The sequence below is a fragment of the Lontra canadensis genome, unplaced genomic scaffold (assembly GCF_010015895.1).
Source record: "Lontra canadensis isolate GAN:19392208 unplaced genomic scaffold, GSC_riverotter_1.0 scaffold12, whole genome shotgun sequence".
Lineage (NCBI taxonomy): Eukaryota > Metazoa > Chordata > Mammalia > Carnivora > Mustelidae > Lontra > Lontra canadensis.
The window spans coordinates 28,729,376-28,750,218 of NW_022631006.1; the positions used below are offsets into that span (position 1 = coordinate 28,729,376).

General features: G+C 38.0%; 1 protein-coding gene and 1 pseudogene across 1 annotated transcript; one reads left to right on the forward strand and one right to left on the reverse strand.

The window, feature by feature from the left end:
• Nucleotides 1-8,155: 8,155 nt before the first annotated feature.
• Nucleotides 8,156-8,716, forward strand: LOC116867541 (annotated as a pseudogene).
• A 3,332-nt stretch (nucleotides 8,717-12,048) lies between these two features.
• Nucleotides 12,049-12,984, reverse strand: LOC116867542 (olfactory receptor 11H6-like). The gene has a single exon (XM_032857164.1). It carries the CDS (start codon nucleotides 12,982-12,984, stop codon nucleotides 12,049-12,051), a length of 936 nt encoding a protein of 311 aa, XP_032713055.1.
• Nucleotides 12,985-20,843: the final 7,859 nt, after the last annotated feature.

Here is a 20,843-nt window from a genome sequence, read left to right on the forward strand (position 1 = left end):
ATAAGGAAGATGTGGTCCATATACACTATGGAGTATTATGCCTCCATCAGAAAGATGAATACCCACCTTTTGTATCAAGATGGACGGGACTGGAAGAGATTATGCTGAGTGAAATAAGTCAGGCAGAAAGAGTCAATTATCATATGGTTTCACTTATTTGTGGAGCATAACAAATAACATGGAGGACAAGCGGAGATGGAGAGGAGAAGGGAGTTGAGGGAAATTGGAAGGAGAGATGAACCATGAGAGACTATGGACTCTGACAAACAATCTGAGGGTTTTGAAGGGTCTGGGGGGTGGGATGTTGGGGAGCCAGGTGGTGGGTATTATGGAGGACACGTATTGCATGGAGCACTGGGTGTGGTGCATAAACAATGAATTGTGTTACGCAGAAAAGAAATTTTAAAAAATAAATAAAAATTTTTAAAAATGGAGGTTTTCACTCAGCATAATCTCTTCCAGCCCCGTCCATGTTGCTAAAACAATGAATACTGTTATGCTGAAAAGAAATAATTTTTTTAAATGGAGGTTTTTACTAGGATAAATGAAGTTAGGATAAATGAGGCAGAAGAGAGAATTAGTGATATAGAAGACTAAATGATTGAGAGTAAAGAAGCTGAGAAAAAGAGAGATAAAGAACTACTGGATCACGAAGGGAGAACTCAAGAGATAAGTGACACCATAAGACAAAATAATATTAGAATAAATGGGATCCCAGAAGAAGAAAGAGAGAGGCAAGAGATGTTATATTGGAGCAAATTATCATGGAGAAATTATCTAATTTTGGGGAAGGAAACAGGCATCATTATCCAGGAGGCACAGAGAACCCAATCAAAATCAAAAATAGATCTGCATCTTGTCATCTAATAATAAAACTTAGAAATCTCAGAGACAAAGAGAAAATCCTGAAAGCATCTTGGGACAAGAGATCTGTAACCTACAATGGAAGAAATAATAGATTGGCAGTAGACCTATCCACAGAGACCTGGCAGATCAGAAAGGACTGGAACGATATATTCAGAGCACTAAATGAGAAAAATGTGCAACAAGATTACTATATTCAGCTAAGCTTTCATTGAAAATATAAGGAGAGAGAAAAAGCTTCCAGGAAAAACAAATATTAAAAGATTTTGCAAACACCAAACCAGTCCTACAGGAAATACTGAAAAGGGTCCTCTAAGCAAAGAGAGAGCCTAAAAGTAGTACATCAGAAAGGAACAGAGACAATATACAGTAACAGTCACTTTACAGGCACCACAATGGCACTAAATTCATATCTCTCAATAGTTACCTTGAATGTAAATGGGCTAAATGCCCCAATCAAAAGACACAGCATATCATAATGGATAAAAGAAAAAACATCAATATTCTGTCTACAAGAAACTCAGTTTAGACCCAAAGACACCTCCAGATTTAAAGTGAGGGGGTGGAAAACAATTTACCATATTGATGGACATCAAAAGAAAGCTTGGGTGGCAATCCTTATATCAATCAATTAGATTTTAAGCCAAAGACTATAATAAGAGATGAGGAAGGACACTATATCATACTCAAAGGGTCGGTCCAACAAGAAGATCTAACAATTTTAAGTATCTATGCCCCTAACATAGGAGCAGCCAATTATATAAACCAATTAATAACAAAATCAAAGAAACACATCAAAAATAATGAGTCAATTATCATATGGTTTCACTTATTTGTGGAGCATAACAAATAACATAGAGGACAAGGGGAGATGGAGAGGAGAAGGGAGTTGAGGGAAATTGGAAGGGGAGGTGAACCATGAGAGACTACGGACTCTGAAAAACAACCTGAAGGTTTTGAAGGGGCAGGGGTGGGAGGTTGGGGGAACCAAGTGGTGGGTATTAGGGAGGGCACAGATTGCATGGAGCACTGGGTGTGGTGCAAAAACAATGAATACTGTTACAGTGAAAAGAAATAATTTAAAATAATAATAATAATAATACAATAATAGTAGCGGACTTTACCACCCCCACCCTCACTGAAATGGATAGATCATCTAAGCAAAAGAACAGAAGGAAATAAAGGCTTTAAATGACATACTGGACCAGATGGACATCAAAGATATATTCAGAACATTCCATCCCAAAGCAACAGAATATGCATTCTTCTCTAGTGCACATGGAACATTCTCCAGAAGAGATCACACTCTGGGTCACAAATTAGGTCTCAACCGGTACCAAAAGACTGGGATCATTCCCTGCATATTTTCACACCACAATGCTCTAAAGCTAGAACTCAATCAAAGAGGAAAGTTGGAAAGAACTCAAATACATGGAGGCTAAAGAGCATCCTACTAAAGAATGAATGGAACCAGGAAATTAAAGAAGAATTTTAAATATTCATGGAAACAAATGATAATGAAAACACCACTGTCCAAAATCTTTGGGACACAGCAAAGGCAAATCTGAGAGGAAAGTATATAGCAATACAAGCCATTCTCAAGAAGCAAGGTCTCAAATACACAACCTAATCCTACACCTAAAGGACCTAGAGAAAGAAGAGCAAAGAAGGCCTAAACCCAGCAGAAGAGAAATCAATGAAATAGAAACCAAAGAACAGTAGAACACATCAATGAAATTAGGAGCTGGTCCTTTGAAAGAATTAATAAGATTGATAAACCCCTGGCCAGACTTATCAAAAAGAGAAAGGGCCCAAATTAACAAAATCATGAATGAAAGAGGAGCTATCACAGCCAACACTAAAGAAATAGAAACAATTCTAAGAACATATTATGAGCAACTATATGCCAACAAATTAGCCAATCTGGAAGAAATGGATGCATCCCTAGAAACATATATACTACCAAAACTGAACCAGGAAGAAATAGAAAACCTGAACAGACCCATTTCCAGTAAAGAAATTGAAGCAGTCATCACAATTTCCCAACAAGAGCCCAGGGCAGGACAGCTTCCAAGGGGAATTCTATCAAACATTCAGAGAATGTTTGTATTCTTCTGAATACAAACTCCTGAATATTCTCCTAAAACTGTTCCAAAAAATAGAAATGGAAGGAAAACTTCCAAACTCATTCTATGAGGCCAGCATTACCTTGATCCCAAAATCAGACAAAGACCCCATCAAAAAGGAGAATTATAGACCAATATCCCTGATGGACATGGATACAAAAATTCTCACCAAAATACCAGCCAATGGGATACAACAGTACATTAAAAGGATTATTCACCATGACCAAGTAGGATTTATTCCTGAGCTGCAAGTTTGGATCAACATTTGCAAATCAATCAGTGTGATGCAATACATTAATAAAAGAAAGAACAAGAACTATATGATACTTTCAATAGATGCAGAAAAAGCATTTGACAAAGTATAGCATCCATGATCAAAATTCATCAGTGTAGGCATAGAGGGTGCATACCTCAATATCATCAAAGCCATCTATGAAAAAGCCACAGCAAATATCATTCTCAATGGGGAAAACTGAGAGCTTTTCTGCTAAGGTAAGGAACACGGCAGGGCTGTCCACTATCACCACTGCTACTTAGCATAACACCAGAAGACCTAGCTTCAGCAACCAGACAACAAAAAGAAACAAAAGGCATCCAAAATGACAAGTAAGAAGTCAAATTCTCACTCTTTGCAGATGATAGGATTGTTTTTGAGGAAAACCCAAAACACTCCATCCCAAAACTGCTAGAACTCATACAGGAATTCAGGAAAGTGTCAGGATTAAAAATCAATGCACAGATCCATATCACTCGGCACCAGGGAAATACAAATCAAAACCACAATGAGATATTACCTCACACCAGTCAGAATGGCTAAAATTAACAATTCAGGAAATGACGGATGCTGGCAAGGATGCAGAGAAAGGGGAACCCTCCTACACTGTTGGTGGAAATGCAAGCTGGTGCAACCACTCTGGAAAACAGCATGGAGGTTCCTTAAAAAGTTGAAAATAAAGCTACCTTATGACCCAGCAATTGCACTACTGGGTATTTACCCTAAAGATACAAACGTAGTGATCCAAAGGGGCACGTGCACCCGAATGTTTATAGCAGCAATGTCCACAATAGCCAAACTATGGAAGGAACCTAGATGTCCAACGACAGATGAATGGATAAAGAAGTTGTGGTGTATATATACAATGGAATATTATGCAGCCATCAAAAAATGAAATCTTGCCATTTGCAATGACATGGATGGAATGAGAGGGTAATATGGTGAGCAAAATAAGTCAATCAGAGAAAGACAATCATCATTTTCTCTCATTGATATGTGGAATTTAAGAAGAAAGATAGAGGGTCATAGTGGAAGGGAGGAAAAAATGAAATAAGATAAAACCAGAGAAGGAGACAAACCATAACAGACTTTTAATATTAGGAAACAAACTGAGGGTTGCTGAAGTAGAGGGCGGTGGGGTGGATGGGGTAGCTGGGTGATGGACATCAAAGAGGGTATGTGCTATGGTAAGTGCTGAGAATTGTGTTAAGACTGAAGAATCACTGACCTGTTCCACAAAACAAATAATACATTCTATGTTAATTTTTTTAATAAAGGACAAGAAATAAGTGTTGGCAAGGATGTGGAGAAAACCCTCATGCACTGTTGGTCAGATTGCAAAGTGGTGCAGCCACTGTGGAAAACAAAATGGAGGTTCCTCAAAAAACTAAAAATATAACTACCATATGATCCAGTAATTCTATCCCTGGGAATATACCCATAGGAAATGAAACAGTATCTGAAAGAGATGTCTGCACCCCCATGTTCATCGCAGGATTATTCACAATAGTCAGGACACAGAAGTATAGTATCCCTCAGTGAATGAATCTATAAAGAAGGTATAGTACACATTTATAATAGAATATTACTCAGCCATGAGGAAGAAGGAAATTCTGCCATTTGCAACAGCATAGATGGACCTTGACAGCATTATGAAATAAGTCAGACAGAGAAAGACAAATACTGTCTGGTGTCACTTATACATGGAATCTTAAAAAAAAAAGGGGGGGGGTTCAAACTTGCAAAAACAGAGTAGAATGGTGGTTGTCTGGGGCTGGGGACAGTGGGGAAAATAGGGAGTTTGATAAAAGGGTACAAACTTCAACACACGCTGGTGGGAATGCAAGTTGCTGTAGCCAATTTGGAGAACAGTGTGGAGATTCCTTAAGAAATTAAAAATAGAGCTTCCCTATGACCCTTCAATTACACTACTGGGCATTTACCCCAAAGATACAGATGTAGTGAAAAGAAGGGCCATCTGTACCCCAATGTTCATGGCAGCAATGGCCACAGTCGCCAAATTGCGGAAAGAACCAAAATGCCCTTCAACGGATGAATGGATAAGGAAGATGTGGTCCATATACACTATGGAGTATTATGCCTCCATCAGTAAGGATGAATACCCAATTTTTGTAGCAACATGGATGGGAATGGAAGAGATTATGCTGAGTGAAATAAGTCAAGCAGAGAGAGTCAATTATCATATGGTTTCGCTTATTTGTGGAGCATAAGAAATAACACGGAGGACATGGGGAGATGAAGAGGAGAATGGAATTGAGGGAAATTGGAGGAGGGGGAGGGGTAAGGAGAGGAGTAAGAGTAAGGAGAGAGTAAGGAGAGGAGAGGGAGGGGGAGATGAACCATGAGAGACTGTGGACTCTGAAAAACAATCTGAGGGTTATGAAGGGGTGGGGGAGCCAGGTGGTCGGTATTATGGAGGGCACATATTGCATGGAACACTGGGTGTGGTGCATAAACAATGAATTCTGTTACACTGAGAAGAAATTAAATTTTAAAAAATTTTATAAAAGGGTACAAACTTCAGCTATAAGATGAATAAGGTTTGAGAATCTAAGGTATAGTGCAGTGTATAATTGCTAATACTGTATTGTGCACTTGAAATTTACTGTAGTAGGACTTAAATGTACTCACAAAAAATAAGAAAGCTGTAAAGTGAGGTGATACTTATGTTTAACTAGGTGGAACGAAGCCTTTCAACACACATAGATCAGATCACTATGATGTACACTTTAAATATCTTACACTTTTGTCAATTGTTCCTCAATAATGCTGAAATTTTAAAACTTTTTCCTTCAAAAAAAAAAAAAAAACCCTCTGAGAACCAGAAAATCCCTGAAAGTATTTAGAAAGTAATTAAGTAGCTCCTAAGACCCACTTTTGTGTGAGATTATAGCAATGTACTCTGTGGAAGTTCCAAGTCACAAAACCAGCACCACTTGCTTTCTCCCTGGCATTTCAAAGAGATGTCATTTGGTCTGTCGAAAGTGTCTTGCCTAGAGTAAGATGTGCACTCAAGTCTCTCCCAGAGCACATCAGAGAGAGAGAGCAATACACTGCTAAAACCATGGTTGCTTAATCTGGACTCAGCAGGACCACAAATAAGACCGCCATTTTGAAAATGTGGGAGAAGACCTGGTCAGATGAATCAATGTAAGCATCAGATGCAATTCAGAAGAGGTCCTCCATCAGGGAGTGGGGGGTCACGGAAATCTGGTGGTTACAACAAATGCTTCTGAAGTCCTCACCAGCAAGACCATGGAATCCCATGTGGACCTGCTGGTCTTGGGGGAACTACCAGCTTTCCCTTCCTTTTTGTTAAGATCCACATTCAAGAAGAAGAGAAAATAAGCAATTTAATAACTTCTTTGGTGGGGGGGGCTGGATGTCTAAGTTAAGTGTCTAACTCTTGACTTCAACTCAGGCCATGATCTCAGGGTTGTGAGATCGAGCCCCATGTGGAGCTTGCATTTGGTGTGGCACCTGCATAAGATTCTCTCTCTCCCTCTGCCCTTCCCAAAATAATAATAAATAAAAATTAAATTAAATCAAGTTAAATTTAAAAATCACTCACCATAATCAAGTAGAATTTATTCTGGGGATGCAAGGATGGTTCAATATTTACAAATCAATCATTGTGATACATCATATTAATAACAGAAAGAAAAAAACATTGGATCATGATAAATGGACTCAGTAAATTCACAAGATACAAAATTAATACACAGATCTGTGGCATTTCCATACACAAATAATAGGGTAGCAGAAAAAGCAGTTAAAACAATCCTATTTAAAAGTGTACCAAAAAGAATAAAATACCCAGGAATAAACTTAACCAAGGAGGTAAAAGACCTGCACTCCTAAACTATAAAATGATTAAAGAAATTAATGATGATACAAACAAATGGGAAGATATTCCATGCTTATGTACTGGAAGAACCAATTTTGTCAAAATGTCCACCCTATCCAAAACAATCTACAGATTCAAAGCAATTCCCATCAAAATACAAAAAAGCATTTTTCACAGAATTAGAACACACAATACTAAAATTTGTATAAAACCACAAAATACCTCAACTAGCCAAAACAATCTTGAAAAGAACAAAGCTGGAGGTACCATAATTCCAGATTTCAATATATCCTACAAAGCTAGTAATCAAAACAGTACGGTACTGGCAGAAAAATAGACACATAACATTAACAGAATGGAGTCCAGAAATAAAGCCACAATTTTATGGTCAATTAATCTACAACAAAAGAGGCAAGAATATATGATGGGGAAAAGACAGTCTCTTCAACAAAGGATGTTTGGAAATCTAAACAACCAAGAGGAAAAGAAAAAATGGACCATTTCCTTACACTACACACAAAAATAAACTCAAAATGGATTAAAGACCTAAATGTGAGATGGGAAAATATAAAATTCCTAGAAGAAAACAGCCAGTAATTTCTTTGACATCAACCTTAGCAACATTTTTCTAAATATGTCTCCTCTGGCAAGGGAAACAAAAGCTAAATTAAACTATTGCAACTACGTCATAATAAAAAACCTTTGCAGAGCACAAGTGGTGGCAATGCAAACTGGTGCAGCCACTGTGAAAAAGAGTATGGAGTTTCCTCAAAAAAGAAAAAAAGAAAAGAAAGAAAGAAAGACCACATGATTCAATAATTCCATTGCTGGGCATTTACCCAGTGAATGAAAATACTACCAAAATGTGTATGCGCCTCTATATTTTTGCAGTATTTATACTAGCCAAGATATGGAAGCAATTCAAATGTCCATTGAGAGGTTAATGAATAAAGAAGAATCAGCATACTCCCAGGAGCCACTGCTCTTCCTCTTCTTCTAAGTGGCCTGAGGTGACCTCTGAAAATGGTTCCCTATTTGCTTGATCCAGAAAACCCTACAAAATCATGCAAATCAAGAGGTTCAAATATATGTGTTCACTTTAACACACATCAAACTCCCAGGCCATCAAGGGTATGCATATACAAAAATCCACCAAGTATCTGAAAGATGTCATTTTGCAGAAGCAGTATGTGCCATTCTGTCACTACAGTGGTGGAGTCGGTAGGAATGCCCAGGCCAGACAGTGGGGCTGGACAAAGGGTCAGTGGCCCAAGAAGAGTGCTGAATTTTTACTGTACATGCTTAAAAATGGAGAGAGTAATGCTGAACTCAAGGGTTTAGATGTCGATTCTCTGCTCATTGAGCACATCCAGGTGAACAAAGCCCCAAGATAGAGCATAGAATTTACAAGGCTCATGGAGGGCTCATGGTCGGATTAATCCATACATAAGCTCTCCCTGCCACACTGAGATGATCCTTACTGCAAAAGAGCAGATTATTCCTAAAACAAAAAAGGAGGTTGCACAGAAGAGAAAGATATCCCAGAAGAAACTGAAGAAACAAAAACTTACGGCCAGGAAGTAAATTCTGCACAGAGTAAATGCAAATAAAAATAAAAAATAAAAAGAGAAGAATTAGTATATATATAAAACAGAGTATTATGTAGACATAAAAAGGAGAGATCTTGTCATTTGGACGAACATGGATGGACTTAGAAAGTATTATGCTAAGTGAAACAAGTCAGACAGAAAAAGACAAATACCATATGATTTCATTTATATGTGGAATCTAAAAAACAAATGAATAAACAAACAAAAAGCAGAATCACACCTATACAGAGAACAAACTGGTGTTTGCCAGAAAGGAGGTAGATGGGATGGGCAAAATGAAGAGTGAAAAGGAATGCAAGATACAGGCTTCCAGTTACGGAATTAATAAGTCACAGGAATAAAAAATACAGCTTAGGGAAGATAGTCAATGGTGTTGTAATAGTGTCATATCGTGACAGAAAGTTGGCTACACTTGTGGTGAGAATAGCACAATGTATAGAGCTGCTGAATCACTATGTTCTACACCTAAAACTAATGTAACATTGTGTATCAACTAAAATTTAAAAAAATATATAGAGTTTTCCAACCCATGAACAAGTTATATATTTACATTTATATACATCTTCAATTTTCCTTGGCAAAGTTTTGTAGTTTTTATCATATGTCTTTCACATTTTTTATCAGACTTATCTCTATTTAATGTTTCTGTGACTTGTAAATGGCATTTTTTAATCAACTTCTGATTGTTACTTGTAATTGCATATAGAAGTACAAAATTTTCCTTTATGTACCTTGTATCTTGAAATCTTGAAAAACTTATGTAATACTTCTAGTAGCCTTTTTTTGCAGATTTCACCGAATTTTCTACATAATCATTTCATATCTAATGAAAGACAATCTTATTTCTGTCAATCTAGATGCCATTTTTTTCCCTTAACCTGACTACACTAACACTTGAATAGAAGTGGTGAGAGCAGACATCTTGTCTTATTCCTGATTTTAGAGGAAAATCATTCATTTTCACAAGTATGATTTTAGATACAGATCTTTGAAAATGTCTACAGATCAAAGAAGTTGTTTCTGTCTATCCCGTTTGCTAAGAACTTTTCTCAGGATGGGTGTTAGTTGGAATATAGTTTCATACTTACAGGTATATTATGTATTACTTTGATTTTTATGTACCAACTGGGGTATTTAACTACATTATCTAATACAATTTAAATAGAGAAGTGTAAAATTTGCTTTAAAGGAAATTCATAACTAGAGACTTGACTTTTTACCAATACAAGGTCTTATGAGACACAAATCTTCATTTTATTCTTTTTTTATTTTTTAAAGATTTACTTGAGAGCTAGAGAGAAACCAGGGGGAAGGGGCAGAGAGGGCCCTAAATAAACTCAGGACTGGGCAAATAACCCAACACAGGGCCCAATCCCACAACACTGAGATCTCGACTTGATCCAAAAACCAAGAGTCAGATGCTCAACCAACTGTATCACCAAGTCTCCTCATTCTTTTCTTTTTAACTTAATATTTCTCTTCCTTCCTTTTGTACATTTTTGGTTGATATATCAAATCCTTGGTGGAACAAAGAGGAATATATTAAATAAATAAATTTTTTAAAAGATTTTTTTAAGTTGTTTTTATCTATTTATTTGACAGAGAAATCACAAGTAGGCAGAGAGGCAGGCAGAGAGAGAGAGGGAAGCAGGTTCCCTGCTGAGCAGAAAACCTGATGCAGGGTTCAATCCCAGGACCCTGAGATCATGACCTGAGCCGAAGGCAGAGACTTAACCCACTGAGCCATCCAAGTGCCCCAAAAGATTTTATATTTAAGTAATTTCTAAACTCAAATGGGACTGCATATTACAACCCCAAGATCAAGAGTCACATGCTCCATCACATGAGGCATGAGGCACCCCAATAAATGCATTTTTAATTAAACATTTTGGTAAATAAGTAGTCTTAAGTTAAGAATTGCTTAGAAGGTATGATTTTTTTATTGAGGTGGGATCTTTAATTAGAAATTTTATTAAGCTTTATCCTTAGTGTATACTATTGAGCAGGCTTCCCCAGAATTCAGATAAAATACTGTGACCTCGACCTTTTAGATATCTAATACTGACTATGTCTCCAACCTCATGTACCATTTTCTTCTGCATGGCCAAAATTAACCTTTATTGTCTTTGAAATCTCCATAATATACCTGTACTTATGTGGAATTTAAGTCCCCTAGGTATCTGCATAGTGTATTCCCTTAGTTTAAAATATCACCTCACAAAAACTCTGACCATCTGATCTAAATTATGCCCTATCCTACCACTGCAATTTTTGTATACTCTCCATTTTTCTTTTTATATAACTTAGTATCTTTGATATTATAGATCTTTGTGTTTATCTCTTTATTGACTATCTCTCTCATAAATACATAAGTTTCACAAAGGGAAGATATCATAGAGGTAAATAAATGGATGAATTAAATGTACCAGCCCTGGATGCCAACTGATTATTTGATCAAAGAGTTGGGCCAAATCACCTGGAACTGTCATCAGATTCATCTGTTATCTTCACCTCAGTATCTTAGAATTGCTGGCTTTTGTTCTGTCTGCTTTCACCTCTTCTGGGCTGACCTTCAACTCAACCTTCCTTCAAATGAAACTAACGCAAATTGCAATGCTCCTAAGAGCTAACCTTTGCTTTTTCTTAAGATTTATTTATTTGAGAGAGAGAGAGGATGGTGGGGTGGGGAGGATCCTCGAATAGACTCCACACTAAGCACAGAGCCTAGCATAGCACAGGCCTGATCCCAGGAGACTGAGATTATGACCTAAGCAGAAATCAATAATCAGATGCTTAATCTTTTAGATGTCAATTAAATTTAAAAATTTGGTTCAGTTATGACTTATAGATTGGCACTAATTTCCTTTAACATGAGCAAAAAGGTGAGTGCTCTTCTACTTGAAGTAGAGATCATTTGACTAGAAAAATTAAGTGTAAGAATGGATTCAGGTATTAAAAGTCAAAAAAAATTATGAGGTTAAGGACTATATGAATGACCACAGATAACAAGCAAGTAGTTATTGGAGGTGAGGGTAGGAAAGTCCAAAGTTAAGACACCCAGTTCACTTAATTCAAGTAACCATCTATCAAGCCCTGATTTGAAGGCAAGATCTAGTTTAATTGGGCATACTATTATCCTATATTTAACTAGGCATAAATAGATGAATTTCAGTCTGCATCTTTAGACACAAATGAATAGAGACCTACTCTGAGTCTGCATCTCTAGGTACAAATGAAGACTACTTACGTAGAAAGAAATGAGGAAAAATTTTATGATCTTTGTCCACTCATGAGTTCGCATTTGCCTTAACTAATTCCTGTGCACATATGCATTTTCCTCAAGGCAGTTTTCAAGTCCTTATTCTGGAGACTGAGGATCAGTGAGTTTATAGGAGGGGTCACTGACGAGTACAACAAGGTTACAACCTTCTGTATCCCACCTGGATTTCCAGAGGTTGGGCTAATGTACATCACCATGATGGATCCATAGAGGAGAGACACCACAGCCAGGTGGGAACCACAGAGGGAGAAGGCCTTACATTGACCAGCTGCTGAAGGGACATGCAACACTGCTCTGAGAACCAGGGTATAGGACCCAAGGATGAAGAAAAAAGTGATGAAGATAATAAGAGAGCTCAATATAGAACAGGAAAGCTCAATTCCAGGCACAGGGATGTAGGACAGGGCGAGAAGAGGCCCAGGGTCACATACAAAGTGGTCAATGGTGTTGGGGCCACAAAAAGGGAGTTGTGTGATAAAATAGATAGGGATCGGATAGCAGAGGAAAGCTGTGACCCAGCACAGGGCCACCAGGTTCATGCAGAGATGGTTGTTCATAATGACAGGATAATGGAGAGGCTGGCAGATGGCCAGGTAATGATCAAAAGCCATAAGGGGCAGTAAGAAGGTCTCAGTGGTGCCCATGGAGAAGAAGAAGTAGAGCTGGAAAAAACAAGCTATGAAAGAGATGGTTTTGGTCTCAGATAGAAAGTTCTTTAATGCATTGGGAATAGTTGTGTTGATGTAACAGATCTCCAGGAATGAAAAGTTGGCCCCCAGAATGTACATGGGAGTGTGAAGCCTGCAATCCAGCTTCACTGCACAGACAATGGCCCCATTCCCCATCAGTGTCAGGATGTAGGACACCAAGAACAGCATGAAGAGGATGACCTGAACCTCCCTGGAGCATGGAAAACTCAGGAGTATGAATTCAGTCACTGTGCTGACTCCTGACCTATTCATGGCTTCCTAAGGGGTGGAGAAGAAAAGTGACAATGACAAAGATGGTCTTACTCTTTCATCATCAAGATTATTTCCTTTGTGGAGATTCCTAGCTCCCCCAGATTCTATTATTCCATTAGATAATAAGATAACTATACTGCTGAAGATTATGAACTTTGGAGAGTTCTTGGTATGATCAGACTTTGAATCTTTATATTCTCTCATTTCTCTTTCAGAATTTCCTCATGTTCTGCAACAAGCAGCTTGGAGAAGGTAAATGACTACTCACAAACGTAAGTAGGTATAAAATTCAAGTATTTCTATCTATAGATTTAAGAGATATAGACCCTTGTTATTGGATACAGAATTTCAATTACTTAAATCTTTGGAATTAGAGACACAAATGTTAGGCATCAGAAGAGGGAGAAAGGTAACAACACACAAATCTTTATGCATTTCACGGTTATTCTGGATCAGTGTTGGTGTCTTAAGGTCATCTGACAACTGGACAAAAGGCATCACACGTACCATCTATTCTTCAGTGTTCATTGTGGTTTGTTAACTCAATGAAAATTTGAACTCCCAGACACCTACATAAAATGGCTTTCATATCAGTTCCATCTTCTACCTGCTGAATTAAAATACTTCTGTAAAACCTTGGTCTAGGTTAAATCCCTATTTATAGGCAGAAAACCTGAGCAATGTATCTGGTCTATTATTTAAGGATTGTGAGGGTTTTGCCTGAAGTGTCACTAAGTGTCCTAGAAGGCCTCTGTTCTTCTGGTTATGGATAGATGCAGAGGCTCACAAACATCAGATACTCCTAAGCAGAGGTCTCTGGGAACCAAGAACAGTGCTGAGAGCCATAAACTGTCCCTCTGGACAAAGAGTCCCCTTCCACTTCTTCACCCCCTTTGTCACTCCCATCCTACTCTAGATGTGGAAGATTAGTGTTGTTGTGGGAAGTTGAAGGAGAATCTTTGTGAAAACTTGCTTGTCTGAGACTCAGATGTTGTGTGAGTTCCATGGTGAGAAAAGCAAAGCAAAGCCTATGAAATTGCCTACAATTCTGTTGTTAGTAGTTTGGTCTTATTATTTTAGGATCCCTTCCATTAATGAGGGGCAGTCATCATTTGGGCCTGAATGACCCAAGTGACATGATTGAGTGATGATATTTATTCATAAAATATAATGCAGAATAGAGATCCAGATGCCTTTAATAAAAATATTCTGGCTAAGAATGTTTGAGTTATAAAATGCATTACTTTCCAGGTTGTGTAATGCCCATAGCTTTGAGGATGATCTTGATGACTGCAATTAGTGACACAAGGCATTGGAGTCATTCAGAATTTTTCACATCACACTTCACTGTAAGGCTCCTCTTTGTGACTAGATCATGATTGGCAAAACCAAACTGTGAGTTAATTCTTCTGTAGCAGGAATTCAGAGAAATGCAGAAGCCAAAGAAACCATGGGGAAAGAAGTGTAAAAGGAGGAAGTATTTGTTGGTCATTGTATATGAGGGTTACAAGGCTTTGTAAGCCATGTGGGAGTGAACCCACCACCCTGGAGTGTTCAGTCATGTTCTTCGTCCTCGAGATACCTGATCATCTGCTCTGTGGCAGAGCCAAACACAGCTAAAGTCAGAGAGAGCTGAAGTTTTTTCTGCCCCGCTCTGCGCAGCCACTTTGTCAGTCCTTTCCAGATGTCACTTCACTCACATGCTATTTCCCCCACAAACCTGGTTCTGACTGGATGCACTTTGGGTTGATAAGGATGGACTTTCATACTTCCTTATCCTCACCTCTCTCACTTCTGATTTCCAGCCCTCTCAGTTATAAAGATGAACCTCCTTACATTCTTCATGTAGCGGGAGGTGCTGCTGTTTCCACAACCACATAAAAGAAGGCAGAGCTAAAAGGCACATCTAAGAACTGTCCTATACTTGTATGTCTTCTGAACCTACCTCCTTACAAATCTGGCAGGTGTGACTTGAATCTTCTGTTCTCACTACAAATCAGAAGGAGGCATGATGGAGGGCATGGCATCCTTGGTAGAGAGCATCCCAGAGAGGGTGCTTGCTTTGCTGGACACACGATACTAATTTAGAGCAAAATTGGCATATTTGTTGCACAACAAGAGAATTATCTATGTTTCTGTGAAATCTGTGTCTGATTCCTCCTAGGGGATATAGTCTCCTGTGAATTCCAAAAGTGAGAAATTATAAGAGAGGACTGTTAGTTATATCCCTAAGATATATTCCCTCAGGAGCCCCTTGATTGGCCTTTGGGACTCCAGTTTCCCCATGGTGATCAGATACTCTCATGCTATTCTTAGAGCACACACTTACTTACTTTGTTGTATAAACAGATTACTCCTATAATGGTGCAATCTCTATAGCATCACCAGCTTAGCTGAAATGTAAGATTTTTGTTTATCTTCTTATTCTTTTTTGTTCAGTTTTATTTGAATATTTGAGTCATTTTTTGAGTTTTGAAGTCTTATCTGTCAATATCGGAGTTATGACATCAAAGTTCTCATTCTCGGGGCACCTGGGTGGCTCAGTGGGTTAAAGCCTCTGCCTTCGGCTCGGATCATGATCCCAGCGTCCTGGGATCGAGCCCCGCGTTGGGCTTTCTGCTCCGCGGGGAGCCTGCTTCCTCCTCTCTCTCTGCCTGCCTCTCTGACTGCTTGTGATCTCTGTCTGTCAAATAAACAAATAAAATCTTAAAAAAAAAAAAAAGTTCTCATTCTCATTCTTGTTGTCTCACTCCATGGCTTGAAGAGTGTTATTCCCTTTCTCTGGTAACAGGCTCTCCAAATCAGGTCTGTGTTTCTAGTATGACACTGATAAGTAAATTCCATTTCATGTTGGACAGGTCCCAGGAGCAGAGACAACAGGGTATGTGATGAAATGTCAAAGTTCTAGAGATACCTCCCATTCTAGTCCTTGAAAGTATTTCAAACTATTTTTAGCAGATGTCTGCAGAAGCAGATATGAATGCTGAAATTTTCTGGCTTCTTTTAAGCAAGACATTAAAAGAAGTGTCTGAAGCTTTGGGTCCCCTTTGTTCTCTTTCTTTCTTTCTTAGGTGGTGTTGACATACTACATTATTTTAGCTTCAGGTGTAGAATACAATGATTTGATACTTATATATTTTGTAAAATGATCACTACAATAAGTCTAATTAACATCTATCACCATACATAATTACAAAATATTTTCCTTGTGGTAAGAACTTTTTTTTTAAATATTTTATTTAGTTGACAGAGAGAGACACAGCAAGAAAGGGAACACAAACAGGGAGAGTGGGAGAAGGAGAAGCAGGCTTCCCACAGAGCAGGGAGCCTGATGTGGGGCTCGATGTAGGGCTCCACCCGAGGACCCTGGGATCATGACTGAACCAAAGGCAGATGCTTAACAACTGAGCCACCCAGGTGCTCCTTGTGGTAAGAACTTTTAAGATCTACTCTCTTACCTAGCAGTTCCCAAATATGCAATACAGTATTATTAACAATAGTCACCATGCTGTACATTACATCCCCAGGACTTATTTATTATATAACTCCACATTTGAACCTTTTGATCCCCTTCACCTATTTCACCAACCCCCATCCCTCACCTCTGGCAACCATCAGTATTTTTTCTGTATCTATGAGCTTGGTTTCAGGATTTTTTTTTTGTTTTGATTTGATTTGGGGTCCCACATATAAGTGAGGTTATAGGACATTTATCTTTCAGTCTGATTTGTTTTGCTTAGCAAATGCCCTCAAGGCTCATCCATGTTGTTGCAAATGACAAGATTTCCATCTTGTTATGGCTGAGTAATATTCCACTACTACATACACACCACATTTTCTTTATCCTTTCAGACACTGATGGACATTTAGGTTGTTATCACTTCCTGGCCCTTGTAAATTATGATGCACTTACATGGGGGTGCAGATATCTCTTATAGATACTGATTTCATTTCCATTAGATATGTACCCAGAAGTGGAATTGCTGGATTATATGGTAGTTCTCTTATTAATTTTTTTGTTTGAGGAAACTCCATACTGTTGTCCATGGTGGCTGTACTAATTTACATTCCCACAACAGTGTACAAAGTTTCTCTTTCTTCACATTCTCACCAGCATTTGTTATTTCTTCTCTTTTTGATAGCCATTCTAACAAGTATGAGACTATTCATCACTGTGGTTTTGATTTGCATTTTCTTCATGAGAAATAGACTTGTTAAATACACCCTCATTAAAAAATGCTCCCCCATTTTATTTTAATGAATAGTGATATAGTAGTAATAAGGAAGGTAAATAGTAAATAAAATCTTATTTATTGGGGACTAAATGGTCCTAATTACTATTGAAAGAGAATGCTAAATTCATTAATATGAGTACTGTATAAAAAGAGCATTGGATCATATCTCAGATTGACCTCTCTTTGTATTATAGCTCTGTCATATACTCAACTATATGATCCTTTGTATATTATTTAACCTCATTAAGCCCCAGATATTTAACTATAAATATACTAGTTCTATCCTGATACAGTTGTGAAAACTAAATAATAATGTATATAAAGGGGTGCCTGGGTGGCTCAGTTGTTAAGCATCTGCCTTTGGCTGGGGTCCTGATCCCAGAGTCCTGGGATGGAGCCCTGCATCAGGCTCCCTGCTTGGCAGGAAGCCTGCTTCTCCCTCTCCCACTCCCCCTGCTTGCGTTCCCTCTCTGTGTCTCCCTCTGTCAAATAAAAAAAATAAACTCTTTTTTAAAAAGCATGTAAAATACTATGTGTAAATATTCAACAGATGATAGTCTTCCCCTTTTCCTTTCTTTTGCATTAAACTTCATGCAAAATTTTCTCTGGAAGAAATATTTCTGTTATTCTGTTTTGTAATTTCTTACATATATGAAAGAAAAAATTCATGCATATATATGTATATTTATACTCTGCCTTTTCTGCTAAACAAACAAAATATATAAACAAAAGCTTTAAATCTAAATGAATATAGCTAGGAGATATAATTGTATCAGAAAACCTATGTTTAAGAAAGCTTACACAAGGGCGCCTGGGTGGCTCAGTGGGTTAAAGCTTCTGCCTTCAGCTCAGGTCATGATCTCAGGATCCTGGGATTGAGCCCCACATCGGGCTCTCTGCTCAGCAGGGAGCCTGCTCCCCCCTCTCTCTCTACCTGCCTCTCTGCCCATTTGTAATATCTCTCTCTGTCAAATAAATAAATAAAATCTTTAAAAAAAAAAAAAAAGGAAGAAAGCTTACACAAGAAAGAAAGCTATGATAGCTAACATCATACTTAATCATTAGAAACTTAGTTTTCTACTAAGATCAGATACAAAGCAAAGACATCCCCTCTCACCACTTCCTTTCAACGTTGTACTGGAAGTCCTTGTCAATGCAATGTATACAGATTGAAAAAAAAAGAAAATGTATACAGATTGGGAAGGAAGACATAAAACTATTGTTTTTCACAAATGACATGATTATCTATGTAGAAAATCTGAAAGAACTGTTAGAGTAGGCAGTTAGCTAGGTTCTAGCAGGATACCTAGAGGCCAGCCACAAGGAACTTATGGCTAGCTCTCAGGAGAGTCAGGGAACTGTTCTGGCAGCACCCAACAAAAAGCCAGATCAAACCAGGCAGGCCCAAGATGCCGAGTGCTATAAAAAGAAACCCCTGACCAAATTAAGGAGAAAAACCACAAAACCCTGTATCCCTGCCCCAGGTAATGACTATTCCACCCCCTACTTAACAACTGTCAATAAAAGATAGAAACCAAACCTCCAGAGTATACATATTCCACCCCTCTCATTTGCCCATTCTCATATCTCAAGAGAGTACTTTTTTGCTCTAATAAACCTTGCCACTTGTGTTGCTTATCCACTGTTTTGTTTGCATGTCCTTGAATTCTTTCTCAAGACAAGACCAAGAACCTTTGGTGACATCTTTGAGGATGGGCTGGGTCAATGCCCCAGAGCCCATTGTCTCCCCAGCTCACCCAGCAACAGAATCAATTAAAAAAAAAAAAAAATCCTGGAACTAATAAGTGGTATTAGGGCGCAGGCTACAAGTTCAATATACAAAATCAATTGCTTTCCTATATACCATCAATGAACAAGGGGAATTTAAAATTAAAAACATGATACCATTTACATTAACACCTCAAAAATGTAAATATTTACATATCTAACAAAATATGTGTTAGAACTATAAAGAGAAGTACAAAACTCTGATGAACAAAAATCAAAGTACTAAATGAATGGCAAGATACTCAATGTTCATTAACAGGAAGATCCAATATTGTCTAGATGGCCCAACTTGATTTACAGGTTCAATGCAATCCCAATTAAAATTCCAGAATTTTATGAACATCAACAAATTGATTCTAAAGTTTATATAAGAGGAAAAAGACTCAGAAAAGTTGATACAATATTGAAGGAGAAGAACAAAGTGGGAAGACTAACCCAAACTGACTTTAAGACTTATTATAAAGCTAGAGTAACTAAGATAGTGTGATACAGGCAAAAGAATAGACCAATAGTTCAGTGTAACAAAATAGCCCAGAAATAGATTCCCAGAAATACAGTGAACTGATCTTTGACAAAGGAGCAAAGGCAGTATAATGGAGCAAAGACAGTCTCTTCAGCAAATAGTACCAGAACAACTGGACATTCACATGCAAAAAAAGAAAAATTCAGCTAGATTTGAACTTTTAAACTTTCACCAAAATGAACTCAGAATGGATCACAGACCTAAGTGTAAAATACAAAACTATAAATCTCTTAGAAGATAAATAGGAAAAAACCTAGATGACCTTGGATATGGTCATACTTTTTAAATATAATACCTAAGACATAATCTGTATAAGCTGGGCTTCATTAAAACTTAAACTTTTGCTCTATGAAAGACAATGTCAAGAGAATTAGAAGACAACCCAAGTAATAGGAGAAAATATTTGCAAAAGATATATCTGACAAAGAACTGTTATCCAAAATATACAAAGAACTCTTAAAAATGCAACAATAAGGGGGCACCTGTGTGGCTCAGTGGGTTAAGCCTCTGCCTTCAGCTCAGGTCATGATCTTAGGGTCCTGGGATTGAGCCCCACATCTGGCTCTCTGCTCAGTGGGGAGCCTGCTTTCCCCTCTCTCTCTATGCCTGTCTCTCTGCCTACTTATAATCTCTGTCTGTCAAATAAATAAATAAATAAAATCTTTTTTAAAAAATGCAATAATAAACAATCCAAAAAAAAGTGGGCCAAAGACTTTAACAGACACTTCAAAGAAGACATCAAGATGGGAAGTAAGTCTGTGAAAAGATGTTTCACATCATATGTAATCAGGGAAATGCATATTAAAACAATAATTAGGGGCATCTGGGTGGCTCAGTGGGTTAAAGCCTCTGCCTTCGGCTCAGGTCATGATCTCAGGGTCCTGGGATCAAGCCCCGCATCGGGCTCTCAGCTCTCCAGGGAGCCTGCTTCCCCCCTCTCTCTGCCTGCCTCTCTGCCTATTTGTGCTCTCTCTCTCTCTCTGTCAAATAAATAAATAAAATCTTTAAAAAAAAAAAAATTATTAGATGCCACTACACACCTAAGACATCCAGGTGGCTAACAGACACAAGAAAAGATGTTCAACATCACTTGACATCAGGGAAATACAAATCAAAACTACAAGGAGCTACCACCTCACACCTGTCAGAATGGCTAAAATTAACAAAACAAGAAACAAGAGGTGTAGGCAAGGATTCGGAGAAAGGGGAACACTCTTGCACTATTGGTAGGAATGCAAACTGGTGCAACCACTCTGAAAAATAGTACAGAGTTTCCTCAAAAAGTTAAAAATAGAACTATCTTACAACCCAGC